This window comes from Pseudophryne corroboree, chromosome 6, assembly GCF_028390025.1.
Source record: "Pseudophryne corroboree isolate aPseCor3 chromosome 6, aPseCor3.hap2, whole genome shotgun sequence".
Taxonomy (NCBI): domain Eukaryota; kingdom Metazoa; phylum Chordata; class Amphibia; order Anura; family Myobatrachidae; genus Pseudophryne; species Pseudophryne corroboree.
Window position 1 is genome coordinate 349,782,805 of NC_086449.1, and position 27,972 is coordinate 349,810,776.

The 27,972-nt window shown below is 43.6% G+C and overlaps 1 protein-coding gene across 1 annotated transcript in view; it reads left to right on the forward strand.

Moving 5' to 3' along the window:
* The first annotated feature begins 1,903 nt into the window (after positions 1–1,903).
* The window catches only part of LOC134934569 (sodium/nucleoside cotransporter 2-like), a 176,247-nt gene continuing 150,178 nt past the window's right edge, over positions 1,904–27,972 (forward strand). Inside the window, exons 1-3 of the mRNA XM_063929981.1 lie at positions 1,904–1,917; positions 2,535–2,626; positions 8,124–8,313. Of these exons, the coding sequence (XP_063786051.1) occupies positions 1,904–1,917; positions 2,535–2,626; positions 8,124–8,313 (296 nt within the window). The remainder of the gene's footprint in view (positions 1,918–2,534; positions 2,627–8,123; positions 8,314–27,972) is intronic.

Here is a 27,972-nt window from a genome sequence, read left to right on the forward strand (position 1 = left end):
GGGCACATACAGAGAGGAGTTTGATACTAAAGTCCCATTAGGTAGTGCTGGTACTACATAAAGTGCACCATTTTAGCTACTATGGAGGTGGGACTACAAGTCCCAGTATAGAAGCATGTACTAATAGCTTCTATTGTAAAATAAAAGTTGTGCCTGTCACTGTTAAATTTAAATAGGCTATCTGACCTCACAGGATACCCTGATACCCCCTTTCCACACTTACAGCCCTGTCCTAATATCCGCCTCTCTGGACTCACAGCCCTGTCCTAACCCCCTACCCCCCTGCACTGAATACCCCCCTCTCTGCACTCACAGTCCTGTCCTAATACCCCCCTTCTCCGCACTCACAGTCCTGTCCTATTACCCCCCTCTCCGCACTCACAGTCCTGTCGTATTACCCCCCTCTCTGCACTCACAGCCCTGTCCTAATACCCCCCTCTCCGCACTCACAGTCCTGTCCTATTACCCCCCTCTCCGCACTCACAGTCCTGTCGTATTACCCCCCTCTCTTCACTCACAGCCCTGTCCTAATACCCCCCTCTCCGCACTCACAGTCCTGTCCTAATACCCCCCTCTCCGCACTCACAGTCCTGTCCTATTACCCCCCTCTCCGCACTCACAGTCCTATCCTATTACCCCCCTCTCTGCACTCACAGCCCTGTCCTAATACCCCCCTCTCCGCACTCACAGCCCTGTCCTAATACCCCCCTCATACACTGATATTGCACTATATTATTTCATAGCAGTAGCTGTAGAGATCAGGTGTACTATGATATCCCGGCTGTTGGGATCCCGGCGCCCAGCATACCGGTGCCAGGATCTCGACTGCTGGAATGCCAGCAGTGGGGTGAGCGCAATAGAGTCCCTTGCGGATTCGCTGCACTCACCACGCTGCGGTCAAGGTGGTGCGCTGCACGCGCCATGCTATTTATTCTCCCTCCATGGGTGTTGTGGACACCCCAAGAGGGAGAATAGTTGTCGGTATCCCGGCGCTGGTATGCTGAGCGCCAGGATCCCGACACCCGGATATCGAATGCCTCCTATACACCTATACACACACACACACGGGCTTTACTTGGTGCCTCCCCAGCCATTGACCTCACCGCACGTCACTGGAACAATGTGACTAATTCACGTAGGGAGCAATCAGTAGCGGATCTTGCCACGGGCAAGCAGGACTTTTGCCCGGGGCGCCGCCTTCCGGAGGTCGCAGGGCACCATCCGGAGGGCGCCGCACCAGGGCAAGATCCGCTGCTGCTGGGTGCTCCCCGCTGCCCCCCTGCTGCCGCTGCCCCCCCGCTGCCGCTGTGAAGGGAAACTAGACGCGTACGCGTCTATTCTCCCTTCGTGGAGAGGACCTTTGCTGTGCGGTGCGCGATGACGTCATCGCGCACCGCACATCATTTCAGTCTGTACAGGGGGTGTAAATGACCACGCCCCCTGTACGAAGCCACACCCCCTATTGCCGCCCGGGGCGCACAGAGCGCCAGAACCGGCCCTGGGAGCAATAGGATTTATGTGGGGAGCAATGTGGTTAATTTATGTGGGGAGCAATGTGATTTATGTGGGGAGCAATGTGATTGAATTTTGTGGAGAGCAATAGGATTTATGTAGGGAGCAACATGATTTATGTGGGGGGCAATGTGATTGTTTTTTCTGTGTAGGCCACTGTATGTGTGGATTATTTTTTACTCTGAGGGCCAATGTGTGTGTTTTTTTCCATGGGAAACTGATGGTGTGCCTTGCCAATTTGAAAATATTGTTTGGTGTGCCGCGAGTTAAAAAAGGTTGAAAATCACTGCTAGGCAAATGAGACCATAAGTGACTACCTTTTCTTTTTATGAGAAAAGTGCCACCATACTGTACATATAAGACATTTTACATATGAGACATTTTCACCATTATGCGTCAGAATAGGTATGTTATGTCATCTGAAGCAAGGATAAATCTTGAATGTCCTGCCTTCCATTACTTTTGCAGTGATCTTTTAACAAATTGTAATTAACACGTTTCTAAGTAAAGACAGAAGTTTACACCAGGACTATCTTTATCTTATGTTACAGTTGTATTTTTTTTTATACCATCTGTTTTTATTGAAAGAATTTCAGCATGTCAAAACAGCAATATATAAACATTACATACAATATGTAGTTAATAGTATGTTAAAGTTGTATTTTTTATTGCATTTATTTGTGCCCATAAATCAAGATTACTAGATACATTGTGCCTGGTATTCAAAAGGTATCCCATTGAAAGTATAGGAAGACAATCTATTAATGGCGCCTCCAAGGTTTTTTGTCACGTGTTTTATCTGTTATAGAAGCATTTTTTAAATGAAGACAGTCCCTGCTGAATTATTAAATTAGACTTGTACAATACAGATTAGACAACACATAATAAGTCCCTACAATCAAGACAAAAATATCCAACTAAAATATAAACCTGACTCTTTATGTATGATTAGCAGCTCCTGTGATTGACATCCATTAGTAATTTGGTGCTAAGTTATTTTTCTCTTTTGCATCTGATCCTAGCAAAGTAGCCAAACCGTTTGATGAAGCTGCAGAGCATATCAAGAAGCATTCACGTATTCTGAAATACATTGTTATTGGAGTCCTTTGTGCAGGTAACCTCATCTCATAAACTCAGTATATACCTGTATTATAATTTTACAGCACAAGATACAACGTGCCTTCTAAAATGTGGTGAATATCACAGCTTTACCAAGGATTTTAAGATTTATTTAAATCATTTCTATTTAATCCCTTTTACTACAAGCGATGGAGTTAGTGTGTTAAACATCTACAAATAAAATATACTGTAGGTTTGAAAATCAACTCCATAGTCTAATTTTCAAATCAAGGGAAAATAGCCATTCCTAATCATTGGAAAGACTAAGTGGTTATGTAATTTGAGAACAAGCTATTCTGTTATTGTATACGATTTAAATATAAATTATTTTATGAAAAAGAATGGCATTATATAAGCAAGAAGTAAGAATGACTGGACTCTTCCTTGTAATATGCAGTAGACATTTAAATTAAACAGGGTACACATTTATACAACCGTTGCATGTTCACCCGATATCAGGTAAATGGCCCATATTTGAATAGGTGTAATTGCAGTACTGATGTATGAGTGTTAGCCAATAAGTGGCTTATAACGCTCCTGCAATAGTCAGGATCAGCAGGCTGCGTTTTATGTGCTGCACAGCCAAGGTCCTAATACCTCCTAATCCTGTAAGACAGTCTCACTTTCACTCCCAGCTCTGCTGCTGCCTCTCACGGAGGGTAACGCTGGGTACACTGCTGGGCTGATTGGGAGCATTTAATCCGATCAGCCGAGGATCGGGAATGTGTGTGTCCAGCTTTACAAACCATGAAACTGAATGGTCTTCTTAGTCCCTTGTATAGTTTCAAAGTGTAACAAAGAACAAACAAAGCTTTGATTAATCTGAAAATCAAGGATAATGTCCAGTTTTTCAAGATTGTACAGCTTCTAACACCAACTCAAAATGAGAGTTATGTCATGTACTGTGGGCCTAATTCAAGACTGATCGTAGCAGCAAATTTGTTAGCAGATGGGCAAAACCATGTGCACTGCAGGGGAGTGGGGGGGCGCAGATATAACATGTGCAGAGAGCGTTAGATTTGGGTGGGGTGTGTTCAAACTGAAATCTAAATTGCAGTGTATAAATAAAACAGCCAGTATTTACCCTGCACAGAAACAATATAACCCACCTAAATCTAACTCTCTCTGCATGTTATATCTCCCCCCCCCCTGCAGTGCACATGGTTTTGCCCATCTGCTAACAAATTTGCTGCTACGATCAGGTCTGAATTAGGCCCAGTGTATGAAATGTATTCATAAACTGTTCTGTTAAGCAACTGATGATGGGATCTACTGTTAATGAATTGATTAGGAGATCTATCTGTTTTTGACCTTTGCTATGTTTTTTTTTTTAAATAATAATTGATAAATAAATTATTTTATGAGTTGATGAGAGACTTTGTCCTTTAGATATAATTTGATAGAATTGATAGATATAATTGTAATATTGCTAACATGAAGGAATATGTTTTATCCTATAAGAAGGGGCTGAGTGCACTAGGTACCTAATTATTAATTGTTTTGTATGTACTTTCAAAGTTCAAGGATAACTTTCTAGCGCTGTCACTGCAAGTTACATTTAGTACATAGTGGGGACAATCATAAAAACATTATTCCTGCTGTGATGTACAATTAAATAAATTGTGGCAGTTTCGCAATTGTTAGTACACATGCCCCTAAACCTTACATAGCATCAGTAAAAACAAAAATAGCTAAAAAGTATGCATAATGCAAAATTCATACAATACTAATAACAAGAATCATATTACCTTACTGCATATAGAATCTGCCCAGTACATATACAATGTTTGGGGAGGTAATTAACTTTTCAGATTTAGAACAAAGAAGGAAACTCACAATAAGTTGACTTAATCATTATTAATGAAACATACAGATAAGATTTGTTTTCTTTGACATGAGTTGTCATCTTGTTAATAAATTGCCAGCTAGTCAATTTGGGTGGTCTTCTGTTTGCCGGCGGTCGGGCTCCCGGCGCTCAGTATACCGGCGCCGGGAGCCCTACCGCCGGCTTACCGACACTTATTTTCCCTCGTGGGGGTCCACGACCCCCATAGAGGGAGAATAAAATAGTGTGGCGCGCGTAGCGCGCCACCGTGCCCGTAGCGTGGCGAGCGCAGCGAGCCCGCAAGGGGCTCATTTGCGCTCGCCAAGCTGTCGGTAAGCCGGCGGTCGGGCTCCCGGCGCCGGGATGCTGGTCGCCGGGAGCCCGACCGCCGGCCACCCGTAGTGAACCCAGTCAATTTATGTGGATAAGGTGTAGATAATGAGGAAATATATATATATATATATATATATATATACAGTATGACGAATGCAGACTTAATCATAAATCCATTTACTGCAAAAGGTTATAAAAGATCACGTCTTCTCTCCATGAAGAATAAAGTGGCAGATGGCAACAGGAGAAGTAAATAGTTTCTTGTGTGTTGAAATACCATAACAATTCTAACAGAATCAAATTAATTGTATTAAAATGTTGTTGTCTTCAGAAGGATAGAACACAAGTGGTTTGTCACACCTTCTACGCAGGACAAGTGGAGGTGTTGTCCATAGCAACCAATAAGCATCAAGCTATAATTTAATAGAATGTACTAGATAAATGATAGCTACAGTAGTATCTGATTGTTTGTTCTGGGCAAAGTCTCCACTTGGGACCCTAATTCATTTCCCTACTATGTGAGCATTTAAGAGAACTACATACTGAAGGTCCACTGGTGACCAGGAAACTGAGGGGCAGATTTATTAAGCTCGGTGAAGTGATAAAGTGGAAGGTGATAAAGTACCAGCCACTCAGCTCCTAACTGTAATTTTTCAAACCCAGCCTGTGACATGGTAGTTAGGATCTGATTGGCTGGTCCTTTATCACCTTCCACTTTATCACTTCACCGAGCTTAATAAATCTGCCCGTGAATCTGGTTTTAGTAGTCTGATCAATCTTTGTTAAATATAGAGGAGAAAGGCACATTTTTATGCTGGTGATGTGATTATAAAGGGTAGTATAGGTCAATATCCTCATATAGGTACGAATTATAAAGGTAGAGATTTTACCACTTGTGATTCAAATTATGCAATTTATTTAGGTACATTTAAATGAAAGCAAAATCAGGACATATAGGGGGTCATTCTGACCTGATCGCCAGAGCCGTAACTACGTGTGTGCCAGGTGTGCCTGGCACACAGCGCAGTTGCACTGAGGGCGCAACTGCCCACATTCCAAGTCAGAGGTTTGTAATGAGTCAAATTGACTCATTACAAGCCGCCTGTGTGCGCCGGAGGAGAGGAGCAGCTCCGGAGGCAGCGGAGAAGGAGGAGTAAGGAGGGGGACTCTGGAGCTGCAGTAGCGCTATGTAATTGGTAGCTGCGCCGCTGCAGCTGTCCCTCTCCTTCCACACAGGCTGGTCGCCGCCGCTGTGAATGTTGGGATGCGCTTCCCTCATCCCAGCATTCACAGCGGGGGCGGCCAGCCAATTCGGAAGGAGAGGGACAGCTGCAGCAGCGCCGCCACCAATTACAGTGCGCTGCTGCGGCTCCCAAGTTCCCCTCCCTCCTCCTCCTCCTGCACCGAGGAGCCTGACTGCCTGAGCCAGCGGAGAGATGGTAAGTATCATCTATTCTATCTATCTATCTATCTATCTATCTATCTATCTATCTGTCTGTCTGTCTGTCTGTCTGTCTGTCTGTCTGTCTGTCTGTCTGTCTATCTAGCTAATGTGTAAAAAGGGGGACACTGTCTGCCGTAATGTGTAAAAAGGGGACGCTGTCTTCCGTAACGGGTAAAAAGGGGACGCTGTCTGCCATAATATGTAAAAAGTGGGACTGGCTGCCGTAATGTGTAAAAGGGGCTCTAACTGGTGTAGTAGCATTATGAGTGGTGTAATTTGAAAAATGGAGACTACTGTGCACCGTAATATGAATTTGTATTATTTTGTGGCCACACCCCTACCCCATGAAGCCACGCCCCTATATATATTTTTGCGCGCACTGCCTCTATTTTATATAAGGGGGGGGGGGGCGGGCACCAATGCCATTTCTTGCACACAGCGCTAAAATGTCTAGTTACGGCACTGAGACAAAGCACATTAATATACGCAGATTTTATGAAAAATAAATAAATATACAGTTTTTAATGCTTTTATTATGCACTATTATTATATTTTATTTAAATGGGCCAAAAAGGTTCTGTAATGCCTTACATAACAGAACATGCAACTAGATTACATTACACATGTACAAGTTGGACTAATTAGACAAATACATACAGTTTCACAAATTAATGTATACATAATTACAACCTGCAAATCACATAATTACATTGAGAAAACAGGGAAGAGGTTCCTAATTGAGATCTTACATTCTAAAGGGAAATTGGGTGGATACAAAGAGAAAGAGTGGAGCAGAACAATGGGACGCAGAGTCTGGAGAGTTAGGGGTGGTAGGTTTGGCTGAAATCATGAGTTATGAGGCTTGCTAAAAGTCTGAGCATGGGAGAGCTTTGCACAGCTTGAGCACAGATACGTCCTGAAAGTTTGAGTGGGAGGAGAAGATCAGGGAGAGGAGGCAGTTGTTGGCAGAGCAGAGTGTGCGAGAGGGAGATGTAGGGGGAAGAAGAGTGGTTGGCTTTGTAGAGTAGTGAAAGGAGTTAGAATTTGATTCTGTATACTATATAGAGCCACTGACTGTGGGGGACAGCTGGTAACTGAGGATCAAATAGGATCAAATTAAAATGTTTGCAGACAAAAGGGGGAAAGTTCATTTGCATTGTGGTCCAGTTTCAGCCTGGATTGTACTTTTCCAGTTAAGGTTTGAGGAAAAGTAGCATTTGGGTATATACCTCTTTACTGTATGTGTAGTGTTGTAATTAAAGTATTCAACACACGGTCGCTGTGGAACTACAAATTACAGCATGCCCTACCACAGTTTTGCTATTAGGGCATGCTAAAATTGTTGCTAAGCATGCTGGGATGTGTAGTTCCACGCCACCTGATGGCCACATATTGAATACCCATGACATACTGTACAGTATAACATATCAAATAACCCTTTGCATTTTAATTTCTGACTTACAAAAATGTATTTTGTGCTCTGGGCAGGCAGTGCTTTTTATGTCTGTTGGTACTTACTCTGTACTCGGCACCTTTTTTTCTTGGAAGTATGCAGTTCATCCTCTGCCATTGCTAGCATAATTTAGCACTCCTTCCCATAACTTGCATAACCAGACTTTCCTATTCCAGCTACTTAATAGACCAGGGTGAAACTAGCCTGGCCACAAAACCTTCAGCAGTCAGGTACCCTTTTTTTCACACTATGGGAACCATTTTACATAGAAATAAAGCACTGGCATAGGCCTTAGGGTATATGTCTGGCTACACTCATTACTTTGTCTTGCATCTCTTCAGTGATGTGCAGTTTATAATATGTACAGACTTATTACAGCCCCTAGAGAAATGTGTATAATTTACAGTAACTAATCGTTCACTCTCTCTGTTTTCCAGGCTATGCTGCCTACTTCATTGCAGCTTGTGTACTGAGTTTCCAACGTGCTTTGGCACTGGTGGTTATAACTTGCGTGGTTATTTTCTTCTTGGTCTATGACCTACTGGTAAGACTGTATGGCAAACGTATTAAGCGTTTTCTGAGTAGATGTGGCCCATGCTTGAAAAAGAACAAAGTCTGGATGAAATGGTGAGTTACTTTAGTACAAGATTGTCACTTATGTCCAGTGTGATTGAACTAGAGGGCCCTACACATTGGCCTAGGTGCCCGACGGCCAATACAGCCGACGGACGACCCGGCGGCAGGGGGAATGGAGTTTCTTCACTCCCCCCGTCACGCGGCCTCATAGCCCTGCATGCTAATATGGACGATATTGTCCATATTGGCTTGCAGGCATAAATGAGCCGGCACCAACGATGAATGTTGGTGCCTACACACTGAAAGATATGAACGATATCTTGTTTATTAATTAACGAGAACGTTCATACAGTGTATCCGGAAAGTATTCACAGCGCTTCACTTTTTCCACATTTTGTTATGTTACAGCCTTATTCCAAAATGGAATAAATTAATTTTCCCCCTCAAAATGCTACACACAGGGGGTCTCTGGGTGTCAACCGACCGTTTTCAGGGAGTGTTTGGAAAAACGCAGGCGTGCCAGGAAAAACGCAGGCGTGGCGGGCCGAACGCTGGGCGGATTTGTGATGTCAAAACAGGAACTAAACAGTCTGAAGTGATCGCAAGCGCTAAGTAGGTTTTGAGCTACTCTGAAACTGCACAAAAAAACTTTGTAGCCGCTCTGCGATACATTCTACACACAATGGCCCTCATTCCGAGTTGATCGCTCGCAAGGCGATTTTAGCAGAGTTGCTCACGCTAAGCCGCCGCCTACTGGGAGTGAATCTTAGCATCTTAAAATTGCGAACGATGTATTAGCAATATTGCGATTACAAACTTCTTAGCAGTTTCAGAGTAGCTTCAGACTTACTCGGCATCTGCGATCAGTTCAGTGCATGTCGTTCCTGGTTTGACGTCACAAACACACCCAACGTTCGCCCAGACACTCCCCCGTTTCTCCGGCCACTCCTGCGTTTTTCCCGGAAACGGTAGCGTTTTTTCCCACACGCCCATAAAACGGCCAGTTTCCGCCCATTAACACCCATTTCCTGCCAATCACACTACGATCGCCGGAGCGAAGAAAAAGCCGTGAGTAAAAATACTATCTTCATTGTAAAATTACTTGGCGCAGTCGCAGTGCGGACATTACGCATGCGCACTAAGCGGAAATTCACTGCGATGCGAAGAAATTTACCGAGCGAACGACTCGGAATGAGGGCCAATATGCCATAATAAAAACGTAAAAAAAGTTTTTATGGGATTTTTGTAAATTTATTAAAAATTAAAAACTAAGAAATCACATGTACATAAGTATTCACAGCCTTTGCCATGAAGCTCAAAATTGAGCTCAGGTGCATCCTGTTTCATACAGCTTAATTGGAGTCCACCTGTGGTAAATTCAGTTGATTGGACATTATTTGGAAAGGCACACACCTGTCTATATAGGTTCCCACACTTGACAGTGCATGTCTGAGCACAAACCAAGCATGAAGTCAAAGGAAATGTCTGTAGACCTCCGAGACAGGATTGTCTTGAGGCACAAATCTGGGAAGGGTACAGAAAAATATCTGCTGCTTTGAAGATCTCAATAAGCAGAGTGGCCTCCATCATCTGTAAATGGAAGAAGTTCAGAACCACCAGGAATCTTCCTAGAGCTGGCTGGCCATCTAAACTGAGCGATCGGGGGAGAAGGGCCCTAGTCAGGGAGGAGACCAAGAATCTGACCATTTATTTTTAATAAATTAGCAAAAATCTCAAAAAAAGGTTTTTCACATTGTCATTATGGGGTATTGTGGTGGTCATTCCGAGTTGATCGCTCGCTAGCAGTTTTTAGCAGCCGTGCAAACGCTATGCCGCCGCCCACTGGGAGTTTATTTTAGCTTAGCAGAAGTGCGAACGAATGTATCGCAGAGCGGCAACAAAGATTTTTTGTGCACTTTTAGAGTAGCTCAAAACCTACTCAGCGCTTGCGATCACTTCAGGCCATTCAGTTCCCGTTTTGACGTCTCAAACACACCCTGCATTCGGCCAGCCACGCCTGCGTTTTACCTGGCACACCTGCGTTTTTCCGAACACTCATTTTGAGGGAAAAAATGAATTTATTCCATTTTGGAATAAGGCTGTAACATAACAAAATGTGGAAAAAGTGAAGCGCTGTGAATACTTTCCGGATGCACTGTATACAGTGTAATCGGCCAGTGTGTAGAGCACTTAAGGCTTAACAGCATGAAAATAATATATATTTTAAAAAGTATTATTCAACAAGTAAATGTTATTTTCATTCAGCACCTGCATTTATATATGCCATTGTGCCAGCCCCTAATGTCTCTCTGCTAAATTATAAGATAGCAGATGCTTACACTCCTCCAATAGTGGATGCATCAGGAACGGCTGAATTATATTACTGGGCTCCTGGTTCTGCTCACATATTTCACCTTTCCCACAACATTGGTACATTAATTTTATATATATATATATATATATATATATATATATATATCTGTATATATAATGGATGGACAGACAGACAGACAGACAGACAGACAGACAGACAGACAGACAGATAGATAGATAGATAGATAGATAGATACTGTGTTGAGCAACCAGTTCATTTAACCATTAAAGTGCAAGAGCACGTACAGGATAGGATGGGAGCCAAGGGAAGGCCATGGTCAAAAAGAAGGTTTCTTTTGCTTATGATAGATGATAATTGGATAGAGAGAACTGTGACTATAAAAGCCACAAAAATATTTTGCAATATGCCAATTAATTGGGGTAGACTTCAACCTAAGATAGAGGTAAGATAAAAACAGGCAACTTGATCTCTTCCCCCCAAAACTGTATTGGTCTCGATGATGAAAATTAACAGACATCACCAAATGGGTCTCTGCTGTGCAGTTTAGTATTTTGCATTCTTGTCACCATAGATCCTAATCTATGTACTTTCCAGAATAAGGAAGTGATGCTTGAGCTATCTTTACTGCCTTAATGCAGCAACTTCAAGGTTTTCCTATCCTGAGATTGCCATCATATACATAAGTAATTGAAGGGAAAATTACTATGCAGCCCCAGTGGCTTGTTATTTGTCAACTTCACAAAGAATTAAGCTCCCACACAGTCCATAGACTACTGGACTACGATCAATGCATTCTTTTATTCCAAAATTTGATATATACATAATTTGGACAAATAAATACCGCAGAGAGGTTATTGCTCCCTAATATCTTCCATTTTCTAGTTATTCTTTAGAAACTTCTCTACACTGACATGACAGTGTCAGTGTATTATTATTATTATTATTATTGTTATTATCCTTTATTTATATGGAGCCACAAGGGTTCTGCAGCGCCCAATTACAGAGTACATATGCACATAATCAAAACAGGAAAATAGTGACTTACAGGTAAAGACAATATCGGACAAGTACAGGGTTACTAAGCATAACTACATCGGTTGACGGCACTGAGATAAGTATCAAGGTGGTCGAAAACTGCAGTATTTGGGCAGTTGAGCATTATTAAAGTAAGAGAAGAATAAGCACATGAGGGAAGAGGGCCCTACTCATTAGAGCTTACATTCTAAAGGGGAGGGGCAGACAGACAGACAGGGGTGACACAGATGGGGTAGACCAAGCGTGGGACAGAGGGTTAGGATGAGATTTGGCTGGGTTTGGTAAAGAAGTGGGTCTTAAGAGCACATTTGAAGCTCTGTAGAGAGGTGGAGAGTGTGAGGGCGAGAGGTAGAGAATTCCAGAGTAAGGGAGCAGCACATGATAAATCTTGGACATAGGAGTGGGAGGAAGTAATCAGAAGACAGGAAAGTCGGCGTGCATTAGCAGAGCGAAGAGGACCGGTGGGAGAGTAAAGAAAGATAAGGTCAGAGATGTAAGTGGGAGAGGAGTGGGTGAGTGCTTTGTAAGTGAGTGTGAGAAGTTTGAATTGGATTCTGAAAGGGAAGGGAAGCCAGTGAAGGCTTGTAGGAGAGGGGAGGTGGACGTAGTGCGTTTGGTGAGGAAGATAAGCCGGGCTGCAGCATTGAGGATAGATTGGAGTGGAGAGAGGTAATTGTCAGGAAGGCCAGTTAGGAGGAGATTACAGTAATCCAGTCTGAAAATAATCAGTGAGTGGATAATGATCTTGGTAGCATCCTGGGTGAGAAAGGGTCTGATCCTGGAAATGTTTTTGAGATGAAAATGACAGGTTTGTGAGAGGTGCTGAATGTGTGGTTTGAAGGAGAGGGAGGAGTCAAGGATTACGCCAAGACGGCATACTTGGGGGCTAGAGGAGATAGTCGTGCCATCAATGGATAATGAGATTGTGGGAGGTGAGGTTGTACGGGAGGGTGGGAAGATGATCAGCTCAGTCTTGGACATGTTGAGTTTAAGAAAGTGCTGGGACATCCAGGAAGAGATATCAGAGAGACAGTTGGAGGTACAAGTGAGGAGAGCCGGGGAGAGATCAGGGGAGGAAATGTAGATTTGTGTGTCATCAGCATAGAGGTGATATTGGGAGTTAAAAGAACTAATGAGTTCATCTAAAGAGGATGAATAGAGAGAGAAAAGGAGAGGACCAAGAACAGAGCCTTGGGGGACACCAACAGTTAGTGGAAGTGGGGGGGAGGTAGCGTCATGTGTGGAGACAGAAGGAACGATCAGAGAGGTTTGAAGACAGCCAGGAGAGGGCAGTATCACGCAGACCAAGAGAGTGAAGGATTTTCAGAAGGAGAGGGTGGTCCACAGTGTCAAAGCAGCAGAGAGGTCAAGAAGAATAAGCAGAGAGTAGTGGCCCTTAGATTTGGCTGCATGGAGGTCATTTCAGACTTTTGTGAGAGCAGTTTCAGTGGAGCGGAGAGAGCGGAAACCAGACTGGAATGGGTCAAGCAGTGAGTGGGAGGAAAGAAAGGCAGTGAAGCTTTTACAGACAAGACGCTCAAGGAATTTGAAGGCAATAGGGAGGAGAGAGATGGGTCGATAGTAGATCAAGGGTAGGTTTTTTAAGAATAGGGGAGACAAGAGCATGCTTGAAGGCAGAGGGGACAGTGCCTGATGAGAGTGAGAGATTGAGAAGGTGGGCAAGATGGGAACAGGCAGAAGGAGAGAGGTAGTGGAGGAGGTGGGAGGGGATAGGGTCAAGTAGGGAGGTGGCGGGGGTGAAGGAACGAATAAGGGCCATGACTTCCTCACCAGATGCATGGGAGAAAGATGTCAGAGTTGGTGAGAGGGAAGGGGAGGGGTGGCAAGGGATGGGTGTTGGCTGGTTGCTGGTCTGGTGGGATGTGATGTCCTGACATATGGAACCACTCTTGAATGTAAAATAAGTGGCAAAGTCAAGAGCAGACAATGAGGATGGGAGAGGAGGTGGTAGTGGGCAGAGGAGGGAGTTGACAGTGGCAAAGAGGCGCCGGGGGTTGGAAGACTGGTTAGAGATGAGAATTTTGAAGTATGATTGATTAGCGAGGGAAAGGGCAGCACTGAAGGATGAGAGCATAAATTTAAAATGGAGGAAGTCTGCCTTAGAGTGTGATTTCCTCCACTGTCGCTCGGCACTACATGAGCATTTTTGAATATATCTGGTGCATTTGGTGTGCCAGGGTTAAGATGTTGATCTGCGAGGATGAATAGTGGTTGGTGGAGCGACAGAGTCAAGAGCAGAAGTAAGAGATACATTGTATAGGGATGTGGCTTGTTCAGGGCATGAGAGAGAGAGAATAGGAAAGAGAAGTGAGTTGAACAGGGAGGATAGGGATCATAGGCGTGCACAGGACATTTTATTAGGGGGTGCACGATTAGAAGGGTGTGTTTAGCACCGCCTATTGGGCATGGCTAACACCACCTATCAGGTGTGTCTACCTCCGCATATTGGCACTCAGTGCAAACTAAATAATATAGAGAATTGATGCACAGATTTTATATATATATATATATATATATATATATATATATATATATATATATAGACAGTGGACGCGGCACTCCTGGTGTCTGGATCAATAAAACTCTTAGCAGGCAGGTAGTAGCAGACAACGTTTCAATGACGTTTAATATGTAATTTTCCTCAGGTCTAAAATAACAATGGTACAGGTCTTACCTTATAAAGTGTGCATCACCCTGCGAGAAACGTCTCGCGGTCAGCGGGACGCCGCCCGCCCCGTCCAGCGTGCCGGAAGTGACGTTGCGCCGCGTCACTTCCCCCGGCCGTGCTCCCCTTCACCATAGTAACAAACAACAAGAAACAGAGAAGGACAGCTGCAGGTAACAGATAGAGCAGATCAGGCAACGGAGTAACATACTGGCATTGAGACATGCTGCATTACACAGTTACATATATGTAACACTTCAAAAGTACATGCTTATTAGAAACAAGTAGGGCTCATATGCAGAAAAATTAATGTTGTAAATATATGTGCCCATCATATAGAAAGACGTTTTTTGTAGCGTCATTTGTAACAGTTGCATGCATAACTGAAGGTCAGGGCCCTGGTACTTGACATGATTTGCTAAATAGCGCTCAACGGAAGCCAACCCCATGTCATGTGGAATGACTGTATATAAATTTTGCACATCAATACTACACAACAACACTGGTGTCTCAAACATGGGTAACTGCTGCAATTTGTATAGTAATGTGGTGGTGTCAAGCAGGAAGCGGGGATGGACTTGTATGCACGGTTGCATGATTGAATCAAGAAATAAGGCTACTGGTTGGAATAATGATGCTCTAGCAGATATAATAGGGCGCCCAGGGGGATTATGGAGGGACTTGTGGATTTTGAGTGTCGTGTATAATAAAGGCATAACTGGGTGCGCAGGTATAAGCGCATCACGTAACTCCCTAGAGATTTTGCCTTCACAGACTGCACAATCTAAGGTCAAGGTAAGATGGTCTTTATATTCAGCAGTCGGATCCCTACTGAGACGACACTATGTGTCCACATCTTGTAGTTGGCGCTCTATTTCAGATTTATAATCTTGTAGGTTTTGGATCACGAGCGCTCCGCCTTTATCCGCTGGGCGGAAGATAAGATTTTCTTGTGCTGCTAGATGGCGAAGGGCATCGTTTTCTGCTTTCGTAAGGTTGTAGGGAATATGCATATTGGACAACATATGCGCGTTGGTTTGTTCATCTAACAACCGTGCAAATGTCTTGATTGAGGCATTGTGAGACTGTGGCTCAAATTTGGACTTAGGTAATATCTTCTGTAATTTCGCTGGTATTTCAGGGCGCTCAGTGCTGGTAGGCTGTTTGTTGAAATATTCTTTTAATTTCAATTGTAGCTGTAAACTGTATTTTTCTATCTGCCAAAGGGATCTAATTTCCGTGCTGGAACGAATGACAAGCCCCTAGACAGCACCTGGCGTTCAACAGTAGATAGATCATAATTAGATAAATTGACTATTAGCGTCTCTGATGCTTGGGGGGCCTCACCACTCTGCCTCTGCCATTGTTTGCTCCTTCTTGTGTACGGACGCCGGCATCTCTTTTTTCTTGGACCAAAGTCCGTGTCGTAACCCCTAAAGGGTGAGCCGCTGGTACTGATTGACTCGCTGAATCAGATTCACTAGATGTGGGGGTATGTTCGTGAGATGTTTCAAGGTCCCGCTGTTTATATCGTCTACGATGAAAGAAGGGTTTTTTGTGGTCATAGCGTGTAGATGCGTCAGTCCATTTATATACATTGTGGTTGTCATAATCACCGTCAACCTTACTGCGCTTTTGTGCCTTAAATGTAATAAGGTCACCCTTATAGATTTGTAGCTGCCCATTTAATTTTTCATACCAGTCGGTACCCGTGTCAGCCTGCAGAATTGGTTTGTGTATGATCTCATACTGCACTATTTTAGCTTTGATGTTATTCATCTCTTTAGTGGATTGCTCTATAATTAAGATCATTAAGTCCATGGAGCATTTATTAAGGATACCCACCCACTTTTTGCAAAAGCATAGGTCATTCCGGCCGATGGTGGGTGAGTTCCTAACTCGTAAACACTGCGGAATCTTTTTGGCTCTGTAGTAATCAGAAAGTGAAATACAATGATAGTAGTAATCTATCTCCTTGCGATGTAAACGGAGTAATTCTCGGTAGGAGCTAGCAGGTGTATTAGCCTCCTGTTGAGCATCCATAATTTCACTATATAGGATTGCCTCAGCCTCAGCCTCAGAATAGCCATGGAGGTCACCAATTGCATAATTAGAGAGCTGAGGACAATCCGCTGGTTCAATACTAGATTCAGCCATATTCACACAGTTCCACGGTTAGTGATATATACACAAGCACATTTAACAATCAAGCTGCCCAAGATGATAAAAGATAAAAGAAAAAAGAAAAAAAACGTGCTGATATACTAAAAATCAGTATATTGTGCAAAAATATGCATAAAAAAGTGCTGGTGCTGGTGCTGTATTACAGCTGTGCAAACTGGCAGAGGAAAACAGAGTAAAAGCATCAAAATAAATACAAGGGAGCCTTGATCAAAAGATTGTTGGAGATGCCGCTCCAGCAACTTACTAATACAATGTCCATGTGATCCGGCTCTCCTTTAGGATAGATTGCTGCACCGGGTGCCCCCATAATAAATCAAGCATATAGACAGTGGACGCGGCACTCCTGGTGTCTGGATCAATAAAACTCTTAGCAGGCAGGTAGTAGCAGACAACGTTTCAATGACGTTTAATATGTCATTTTCCTCAGGTCTAAAATAACAATGGTACAGGTCTTACCTTATAAAGTGTGCATCACCCTGTGAGAAACGAGTCGCGGTCAGCGGGACGCCACCCGCCCCGTCCAGCGTGCCGGAAGTGACGTTGCGCCGCGTCACTTCCCCCGGCCGTGCTCCCCATCACCATAGTAACAAACAACAAGAAACAGAGAAGGACAGCTGCAGGTAACAGATAGAGCAGATCAGGCAACGGAGTAACATACTGGCATGGAGACATGCTGCATTACACAGTTACATATATGTAACACTTCAACAGTACATGCTTATTAGAAACAAGTAGGGCTCATATGCAGAAAAATTAATGAAACCAATACCATGGCTAGTATATTTAAGTGAACTATACACATACCAGTTAAAATACTGAACATAAACATGTCAAGTACCAGGGCCCTGACCTTCAGTTATGCATGCAACTGTTACAAATGACGCTACAAAAAAACGTCTTTCTATATGATGGGCACATATATTTACAACGTAAGGGGTGTGCCATGGGGTCCTCTGTGGCCCCTTCATATTCCAACATTTTCATGTTCGATATTGAACAGCAAATATTTTTTGAAGATCAGGATGTAGCGGCCTGTATATTGTTTTACTGCCGCTACATCGATGATCTTTTACTCATCTGGCAGGGCACTCAGTCTCAACTTGAAGCGATCATCCATAGGCACAATGCCAAACAACACCCTATCAAATTGACGTATACAATTAGTAACCAGGTTATCAACTATTTAGATGTTCAAATTTCCATCCAGCAAGGTCGCTTAGTAACTTCCCTTTACTGCAAACCTACTGATAAGAATAATGTCTTACATTATAGTAGTTTTCATCCCCAACCCCTTAAACGGGGTTTACCGTTTTCTCAGCTCTTGCGCATCAGACGCATTACATCTGATTCAGAAACAGCCAATTCACAAATGGATGTGATGATTGCCCAATTTAGAGAACGTGGGTACCCAATGCAGTTGTTACAGGAGGCCAAACTAAAAGCATTAAATATTGATAGAGCTACACTAATAGGCCCACCTCAGAGTGCCAGCGACTCCGGTCCCATTATGCCATGGGTGATGCAATATCATTCAGCCAGTACAGGTATTAACCAAATATCTAAACAACTATGGCCTATCGTACAGAGTGACCCCGAGTTACGGTTAGACAACACCAAATTGATGTCCTGCTATAAATGCAGTAAAAACATCCGGGATATTCTGGTGAAAACAGATGTCACTAAGTATTCTACTGCTACCAATTCTAGTAGGGGTAGGCATAGGGGCTGCATTCGCTGTACCTGTACAACATGCAGGTTTATGATAGCGGGTGATACCTTCCAGCATCCCCACTCTGGGAAAACATTGTACATATTGCATACATTAACATGCACTTCACGCTTCGTGATTTACCAATTGATATGCCCCTGTGGGCTGTCATACATAGGTAAGACACAGTGTATGTTTAAGGAAGGTATGGCAGCCCACAGTTCGGCAATCAAATTGGCTATTACCAAGGGTACTAATGAAAAGCCCGTTGCTAGGTATTTTGCCTCTAATCGTCATCCACTAACCATACTTAAATACTGCATGATTGATCACGTGCCAGCATCTATCCGTGGGGGGGACCGTGGGGCCAAACTGTTGAGGCTTGAAGCACGGTGGATCTACCGTTTAGATACGGTGTATCCACGAGGACTAAACGAGTCCCATGGATACAAAAGTTTCCTATAAATGTATTGTAGATTTGTTAATACTATCCTGCATGTTTATGTTCAGTATTTTAACTGGTATGTGTATAGTTCACTTAAACATACTAGCCATGGTATTGGTTTCATTAATTTTTCTGCATATGAGCCCTACTTGTTTCTAATAAGCATGTACTTTTGAAGTGTTACATATATGTAACTGTGTAATGCAGCATGTCTCAATGCCAGTATGTTACTCCGTTGCCTGATCTGCTCTATCTGTTACCTGCAGCTGTCCTTCTCTGTTTCTTGTTGTTTGTTACTATGGTGATGGGGAGCACGGCCGGGGGAAGTGACGCGGCGCAACGTCACTTCCGGCACGCTGGACGGGGCGGGTGGCGTCCCGCTGACCGCGACTCGTTTCTCACAGGGTGATGCACACTTTATAAGGTAAGACCTGTACCATTGTTATTTTAGACCTGAGGAAAATGACATATTAAACGTCATTGAAACGTTGTCTGCTACTACCTGCCTGCTAAGAGTTTTATTGATCCAGACACCAGGAGTGCCGCGTCCACTGTCTATATGCTTGATTTGTTACGGGGGCACCCAGTGCAGCAATCTATCCTAAAGGAGAGCCGGATCACATGGACATTATATATATATATATATATAAATCTGTTTACTATATGTTAAATTTGTATATTGTATTACAATAGATTATACCCTAATCTCTCGAAATATATATTGATATTGAATTTGAACTTCTCCTCCAAGAGGAATGCTGTATTCTGTGGCATTGGCGTGGCACATGATGAGGAGAGAGAGAGTGTGGGTGGGAGCATGAGCGGGTATGTGAGTGGCATAACATCATCACAACACATCACACAGGTTAGAGGAACTGGGAGTAGGATTACGTCAGTGATGCTGCACCCATACAAATGAATCATTAACCGTCCCGGGTGTCCGGGCAGCCAGGCTGAGCAGATGGGGTGGCGGGCGCAACGGGCGGAGGACAGGAATGAGCACACTCGGTGATCGCCGATCACTGCAGCAGCAGGCGTGTGTGAGAGGGTGACAGACATTAGGGGGTGCCTGTGCGCACCAGGAACCCCCCCTGTGCACACCTATGATAGGGATGAGGTGTCAATAGCCTCAATGTTATGCTTAGTGAAAGTAGTCTTAGGAGGGAGAGATGGGGAAGCGGAGATAGATAAGTTGAAAGAGAGCAGGTGGTGGTCAGAGAGGGGAAAAGGGGAATTGGAGAAATCAGAAATATTGCAGCGGTGAGTGAAAACCAGATCCAGTGAGCTCCCGTTCACATGGGAGGGTGAGTTGGTCCACTGGGAGAGATCAAGTGAAGAGGTAAGGTTAAGGAGTTTAGAGGCAGGTGATTTTGTGGGGTTATCGATAGGGATGTTGAAATCACCTAGGATAATGGAGGGAATGTCAGAAGAAAGGAAGTGAGGTAACCAGAAAGCAAAGTTGTCGAGGAATATGGAGGAAGTGCCATGTGGACAGTAGATCACAGCAACTCGAAGATTAGTAAGTTGGTAGAGGCGTATCGCATGGACCTCAAATGTAGAGAATGTAAGGGATGGTTCTGGAGGTATAAATTGGTATTGTAGCTTGAAGGTAAAAGGACCCCAATACTACCACCATGGCGTCCCCGTGTAGTTCACAAACACCAAGGCTCTCCATTTCACACATAAAGGCCCCCTTAGACAGCAGTGGATTTTTTAGGTTCAAACTTGTCCCTCAATCAGAGAATATTTTAGGGAATTTTCACTGGTAGGGCACATAAACTGTGAAGGTTGACTGATTTTTAAATAAGGAGGCTTATGATTGAAGGGCCAAAGTCCTTAAACCCTGACCTAAACCTGTGTTATCCATACAGGATCAAAAATTTGAATATTTACAACATTTAAATTCTCCACTTTTAAAACATAAGTACAGCAACAAGCATTTGTATAAAACATAGAAATGTTAATTTATTTGTGCTGTTTACAATGACGTATTTAAAAAGATTATAACAGGCAGGGCCGGCAAAAGAAATCTTGGGGCCCAGTACACTGATGAATTCATGGGGCCCCCATGACCCCATCACAAAACAAAACAAAAGCAGACATATTAAGGTTGACATTTCAGGGACCAGAAACATTGACCGCAAGGTTTAGCCTTGTACATGATTGCCCCTTTTTTAAAAAAAAATCAGATTTTGGGCAGCATCCCGCACGGCCGCCGAACTCGTACTTCATTACATTCCGGCCTGTGTCTGGATTTATTTTGTGTTTTAAGACTCTGAGTGCCGTCTCTGCATGGATATATTATAATTTCTTTTGACTGGCACCAGAGCAAGCTGCAAGTTGATTGAGTGTCAGACAACCAATCTAGAAGTATAAATATAGATAATAATAATTTATAATAATAATAAAAATAATTAAATTTATCGTATATAAAACCCTTTGTGAGGTCTAAGAACACTGTACGCTATTTACGTATGAAGTACCGTAAGGGTACGCTTGTTGCGTAACAATCGCTTAGCCGTGGTCGAGACGCTCAAGCGTCACGTTCGCTCACGGCCAAGAGATCACAGGCAGGCACGCTATTGGCTGCTGACTAACGTAATGGTTCACTATAGCGTAACGGACGCTGTATCGGGAGCGGGCTGCTCGAGCGATACAGACGCTCACGAGAATACGCTGTTGGTATCGGGCACATTTATAGGTGAGCGACTACCGTAATGCTACGCTATCAGCGTAGCGGACGCTCGAGACCACGAGGAGATCACGAGCGGCGCTGACGCTCACAATGTTAAACCTTTAAATCTAAACCATAAACAATGTAATATGCTGTAAAACCTTTGTGTAGAGATAGGGTGTAGATGCAACCTAGTGTAACCTTATTAACTTAAAAGCTGTTTGAGCGTCACCGACGCTCTGAGAATACTAGACACTATAAGAAATACACAGATACCTGGGCTTAGGGTCCAACGCCTAATATGTATATATTTTGAATGATAAACTTGCAAAAGAATTAATACAAATACAAATCATTCACTACAATATAACATAGACTACCTAACCAGATAACTACACAGGAAATATAATACAATTACTATTTAAAGGAAAATAAGAGAGAAAGAGGAGAAGGGAGAGGGAGAGAGAGATTGACCCACAATAACAAGAAGATCAATATAGTTGCGGAGAAACACTTACGCACAAAGGGAAACGATCGCATGCGCCTCGATATCCAGCTCCCGATTATCAGCAATGAGAACCGTTGAAGAGAGTGAACTGGATATGGTCGGCCTGCCTATTTATGCCCCACACACAATGCAATTCAATGGTCCCTACAATCTCATTGTTCATTGGACACAGGAATTCGGCTTCGCATTATAACAAAAGGTCATAGGTTGATTCATACAGGTGGGCTGTGACTGCTTCCAACTGTTCAGGTGGGTGGGACACTGAGTTTCCCGCCGCATGACTAAATAAGAACAAATAATAGTAAATGGACATAAACTTCTTATGTCCATAACTATTCGCACGAGCGATTAATCCGCTCCAAACCAACACCGGAATATTGCTATTTAAATACTCTTCCGATGGGTACCAAACACCACTGTATGACCCCTGTTAGACCCTTCGTACAATACAAAGAGGGATCTCTCTGTTCAGGAACATGCTATGTTAACTAAACTTTCAGAATCTATCAAAGGGACCATGATCTACAAAATACATTATATAGTGAAAATATGTAACGATTGAGTCGCACGCTACGATCACATAAACTCTACCGTAAATACGCATACCGTGCGCCTGCGGGTGCCCGCGACTGTGAGTATGCGCACGTACGGGAGAGCGCACGCATGCGCAGCACGGACCTGTGTGAGGTGCAAATATGGTAGTGTGCATAGAGATATTTTTCTGACTTTGACAGTCCACCCTTTGGCAGTCAATAATAACTGCCACCTTCTAAAACATTTCAAAAGGAGAAAAATATATGTCAGGGATTAATACATTTACATGGTTGGGTAGGGGAGGAGAGGAGAAGGTAGGAAAAGGGTATGACCTAGTGAGATAGCAGAAGCATGTGTGTATGAATCCGTGCTTGGGGGTCATGTATCATCGTGCCGTACGTGTTTTAAATCAAGCTTCGAGGTATTGCGAAGTATACATTTGAATTCCTTCTTATCCCGTGGTACGGGTCTGTGGATGGGCTGTCAAACTTTACCGAGCTCTTTTCGGCTTTGGTTGTAACAAAATGGGGGAGCACATTTTAGTTGATGATACATGAATGGGGGAGATATGTGATTGCTGATATCTGTGCCTGTATTCCCTATCGACTATGTGTGTCATTACCTGAGGGTTGTAGAAATGAAGAAAAGACATAATTACGGTAAATGCGGTGGTATTCTATGTCAGGTAAATGTACATTCGTCGATTGAGGTCTTGTTTGGTGTCTGTTGAATGCAGTCTTCTTTGTGCTTTTGCCCATAAGGTGCGAGCAAAAGCTGTCAATGTCCATAGATTTACAAAAGTGTTGGGCTAGCGTAATTTTAAAATTTCTAGGGAAACTGGGGATCCATGGCATAGTTCATCAAAAATCTGTGTATCAGGTTGTCAAAACTTCTTCTTTAATCCCTCTGTTGTCTGTATATCGGCTCATCAAATTCCTCGTCCAAGTGGGTCTTTTTACCTTGGAGATAACTGAAAAACAGGTGAAAGAAACGGACCGTAGAAATCGCATTTTCATCACATCATTGTTTCTACATTTGGGTCATAAATCAAGTCCATTGGAATTACAGTTTCCCTGCTCCTTAAACTCATTACCCTAGTACGACGATTGCACCTCATTAAAGCCTGACCGCATCTAAATATCAAACCGATCGTTATGATAACACCTAAGATACATAGGAGAAACTTCCCAACATCCATTATGACTCCTTGAGCCCAGTCTCCTAAACCAGAGAACCAATTTCGCGGGTTCAACCATGACACCCAACCAGTCAGCTCATTACCTACAGCAGCAAGAGTGAGATTGTGTCTCCTGCGAAATTCCCACTTCAGTTGGAGAATATCGTACATCTTTTGGTCTATGACCTCGACCGGGTCCTCGGTGCTATTCGTAATATATGTGCAACATTTCACGCCGTATTGTGTTGCCAGTGTGACACAATATCCGCCTGTCACTGCTGTGAGGTAATTAAGAACCATTCTATGCTGTACCAGTTCTGTTTTATAAGCTTGAAGTTTCCTTCCAGTATACCTAAACGTGTCATCATACATTTCAGTGATATTATCTAACAAATTGGCGAGCGCAGATATGTATTTATAATTCAACACTCCTCTAGCGGTGCGAGTGATATCTAACGCGATTAGAAACTGAATCCCGGTGGATTCATGGATCATGTCAGAGGCCGGATGCTCTGTTCTTTCTATCAGGTGTCGTTTAACTACGTGCTCGTAATGGGTGTGAGTATAAGGAGTTTGGGCAACACGGTGTATGTCTTTCATTTTGTCATGTGATACAGTCATTACTTCAGGCAGTACTTTTCCAATATAACACAATCCTTCAGAGTTTGGGGCAAGCCACTTATACGCCTTTCTCCCGCATATGAAATATGCATCATCGGGGAGAACATATGGGACGGAGTAGGACATAACCATATTACACACCTTCCATGTGAAATCTCCTAACCCTATTTCTTCCATCTGCTTAGTACACGTATCAGGTTGTACGATATGTGCACAGTATCCTGGTGATACCTCTCCAACTCTCGTAATCTTATTTCCTAAGGTATACCTATACCGGAAAGATTTTCCTCTACTGGCTATGTGGCGTATAAGCTCTGTATCTGTAGGCATTCTATCTGCTCTATGCGAAAAGGTCATGGTCTGATTACTCCATGACACTTCCCAATTTCCCGGCTTTCGGGGATTGGAGATGTTAAAACATAATAGGGACCTATCCACATGGTATTGGTGGAGCTTCAAACTAGGAGGGCTGGAGATATTAAACCTCCTGTCCACCGGTCTCCCACCACTTAACTCAAGTACCTCCCCTAACGTTAAAGGAAATGGTACTAGCCCTGATTTGCTATGACCTTGAGGTACTTGAGAGCATACCCAACAATCTGTTTTATTTAACACACTACCCACTAAGGAGTGATAGTCACTCAATGGATGCTGGTCCATATGGATATTAAAACTGGATTGGCATTTCTTTATGCACCCATCCTCAATGACATTGTTACAGAGCCGACAGATACAGTTTTCTTCAGCTAACAATCCTTCACAATTCCTTCTATGGTCAATGCTATCGGATCGTTTTCTGATACTCGCCTTTGCTTGTTGATTATGTTGTTCTTGGAAAACTACGCCTCCATCTCTGTCATCAGAACCCATTCCAGAACCTCTCTCGACCTCCATGGTACTCTCGCCGGAACAGACTGCTCTGGTCAACATCATGGTCAACAGGAAAATCCGGATCACAGTCTCTTGGGGCAAGTCCATCTTGTAGGAGGAAACGGAGAAGAATGAGAAGGGGGGGAAATAATTTGAAGGAGAGGGGATGGGAAGTTGGAGAAAAACAATAAAAGGGAACAGGGGATCGACAACTGCTTTTGGTCTTGTGATTTTCAATGCTCAGGTGCCGCCTTAATCCTCCTGGAACAGACACTCCAGTGATACAACCTCTACCGTCTGTTCCTTATCACGGGACCTCTCTGGATCAGCAACCTTTTTACAGTGGGACGAATGAACCCAAGTCTCTCTCTCAGCAACCTTCAATGCTGTAGTGCTAGTCAATAAGACCTGGTATGGTCCTTCCCATCTGTCAATAAGGCAACCTGAGCGTAGAAAATTCCGTATCATTACATAATCCCCAGGTTCAATGTCATGACAATTACTATCTGGTAAATCAGGAATCACTAACTTCAGATTATCATTTTGATTCCTCAACTGTTTACTCATGTTAATCAAGTATTTTACAGTCACTTCATTGTTACACTTCAAATCATCCTGAGGGTTAATCATAACATGCGGTTGTCGACCAAACAAGATTTCAAAGGGAGACAGATTAAGAGGGGACCTGGGAGTGGTTCTGATGCTGTACAGTACAATGGGTAAAGCTTCTGGCCATGTCAATCCTGTCTCTGCCATCACTTTACTCAGTTTATTTTTAATAGTGCTGTTCACTCTTTCCACTTTCGCACTCGCCTGTGGACGGTATGGAGTGTGCAGCTTGCTATCAATTCCCATCAATTTACACATTCCTTGAAAGACATCACCTGTAAAATGGGTACCCCTATCACTTTCGATAATTCTAGGGATACCATATCTACATACAAATTCCTGCACAATTTTCTTAGCAGTAAACATAGCGGTATTTGTGGCCGCTGGAAATGCTTCGACCCAATTTGAGAAAACATCTATACAAACAAGTACATATTTCAAATTTCGACAAGGGGGTAATTGAATAAAGTCAATCTGTATTACCTGGAAAGGGCCGCCGGCAGGTGGGATATGAGATGGTTCTGTAGGTATTGCCTTTCCGATGTTCTTTCTCAGACAGGTAAGGCATGACATTGCCCTTTTACTCGCATGAGAAGAAAATCCTGGGGCACACCAATATGCTCTTACCAACTTGCACATCCCTTCCTTGCCCAGATGAGTCAGCCCGTGAGCTGCCTCAGCTAAGCATGGATGGTATGCTTTGGGGGCCACTGGTTTACCGTGTCCATCCGTCCAGAGTCCTGAGGACTCCTGACCATATCCCTTTGCCTTCCAGACTGCCTTTTCCTGTGTGGAACACAAATTTTGCATCTCACACAACTTCTGTGTGTTGATGGTATTAAATACCATCAGTTGTGTGGTGTCTGTCTGTCTGGGGGTAGCAGCTGCTAATTTAGCAGCTTCGTCTGCTCGGCTGTTACCAAGTGATACTGGGTCTTGGCTATATGTGTGTGCTTTACATTTGATAACAGCCACTCTATCGGGTTCCTGTATCGCTGTTAGAAGCCTTTTTATGTGAGCTGCATGCGCTACCGGTGTACCAGCTGCCGTCATGAAATTTCTGAGGCGCCGTAGGGCTCCGAAATCATGGACTACCCCGAATGCGTATCTAGAGTCGGTGTAGATATTGGCTGATTTGCCCTTAGCCAATTCACATGCTCTGGTTAGGGCGACCAGTTCAGCAACCTGGGCTGAGTGAGGTGGGCCTAGCGGTTCCGCTTCTATGGTGCCTTGGTCATCTACGACTGCGTATCCAGTACACAAGTCTCCCGAGTCTGACTGTCTATGACAACTACCGTCCGTGTAGAACGTAAGTTCTACGTCTTCCAGTGGGTTGTCACTGATGTCAGGCCTTGCGGTAAAATTTTGGGTCAAATATTCCATACAATCATGAGTGTCTTCCTTTGTGTTAAATTCTCCTTCCCCACCACTCTCATCCTCCACCCTTTGTGCCTGTCCAGGCACACCTGGGAGATATGTTGCAGGATTTAATGCACTGCATCTCCTTATGGTGATGTTTACGGGGGCCATTAGTGCCAATTCCCATCTTGTAAACCGCGCTGATGAGACGTGTCTGGTTTGGGCAGAATTCAACAAGGCTGACACTGCATGTGGTGTATGAATTGTGAGGTTGTGACCTAGCACGACGTCTTTGCTTTTTGTTACTAGCAATGCTATCGCAGCAACGCTTCGCAAGCATGTGGGGAGGGATCGCGCTACCGTATCTAGCTGAGCGCTGTAATATGCTACCGGCCTGCTGGCATCACCGTGCTTTTGGGTTAGTACGCCTGCCGCGCAACCAGCACTTTCTGTTCCGTATAGTTCAAAGGGTTTCCCATAGTCAGGCATACCTAATGCTGGTGCCTGCGTTAGGCACTGTTTAAGTCTCTCAAATGCTGTCTCAGACTCGTCTGTATGCGAAATCCGATCAGGTTTGTTTGAGGAGACCATCTCCTGCAAGGGTAACGCTAGAATGGAAAACCCTGGGATCCAGTTACGGCAATACCCACACATTCCTAAAAATGTTCTGATCTGTTGCTGGGTTTGTGGCAGAGTCATGTCTCTAATTGCTTGAATTCTATCAGCGGTCAGGTGTCTCAGTCCTTGTGTTAAACAGTGTCCCAAATATTTTACCTTAGTTTGGCATAATTGCAACTTGTCTTTGGAAACCTTGTGTCCTGTGTCTGAAAGATGAAACAGGAGCTGTTTCGTATCCTTCAGGGATGCTTCCAATGAATCAGAACACAGTAGTAGATCATCCACGTACTGTATTAATACTGATCCACTCACTGGTTGGAAAGACTGTAAACAATCATGCAAAGCCT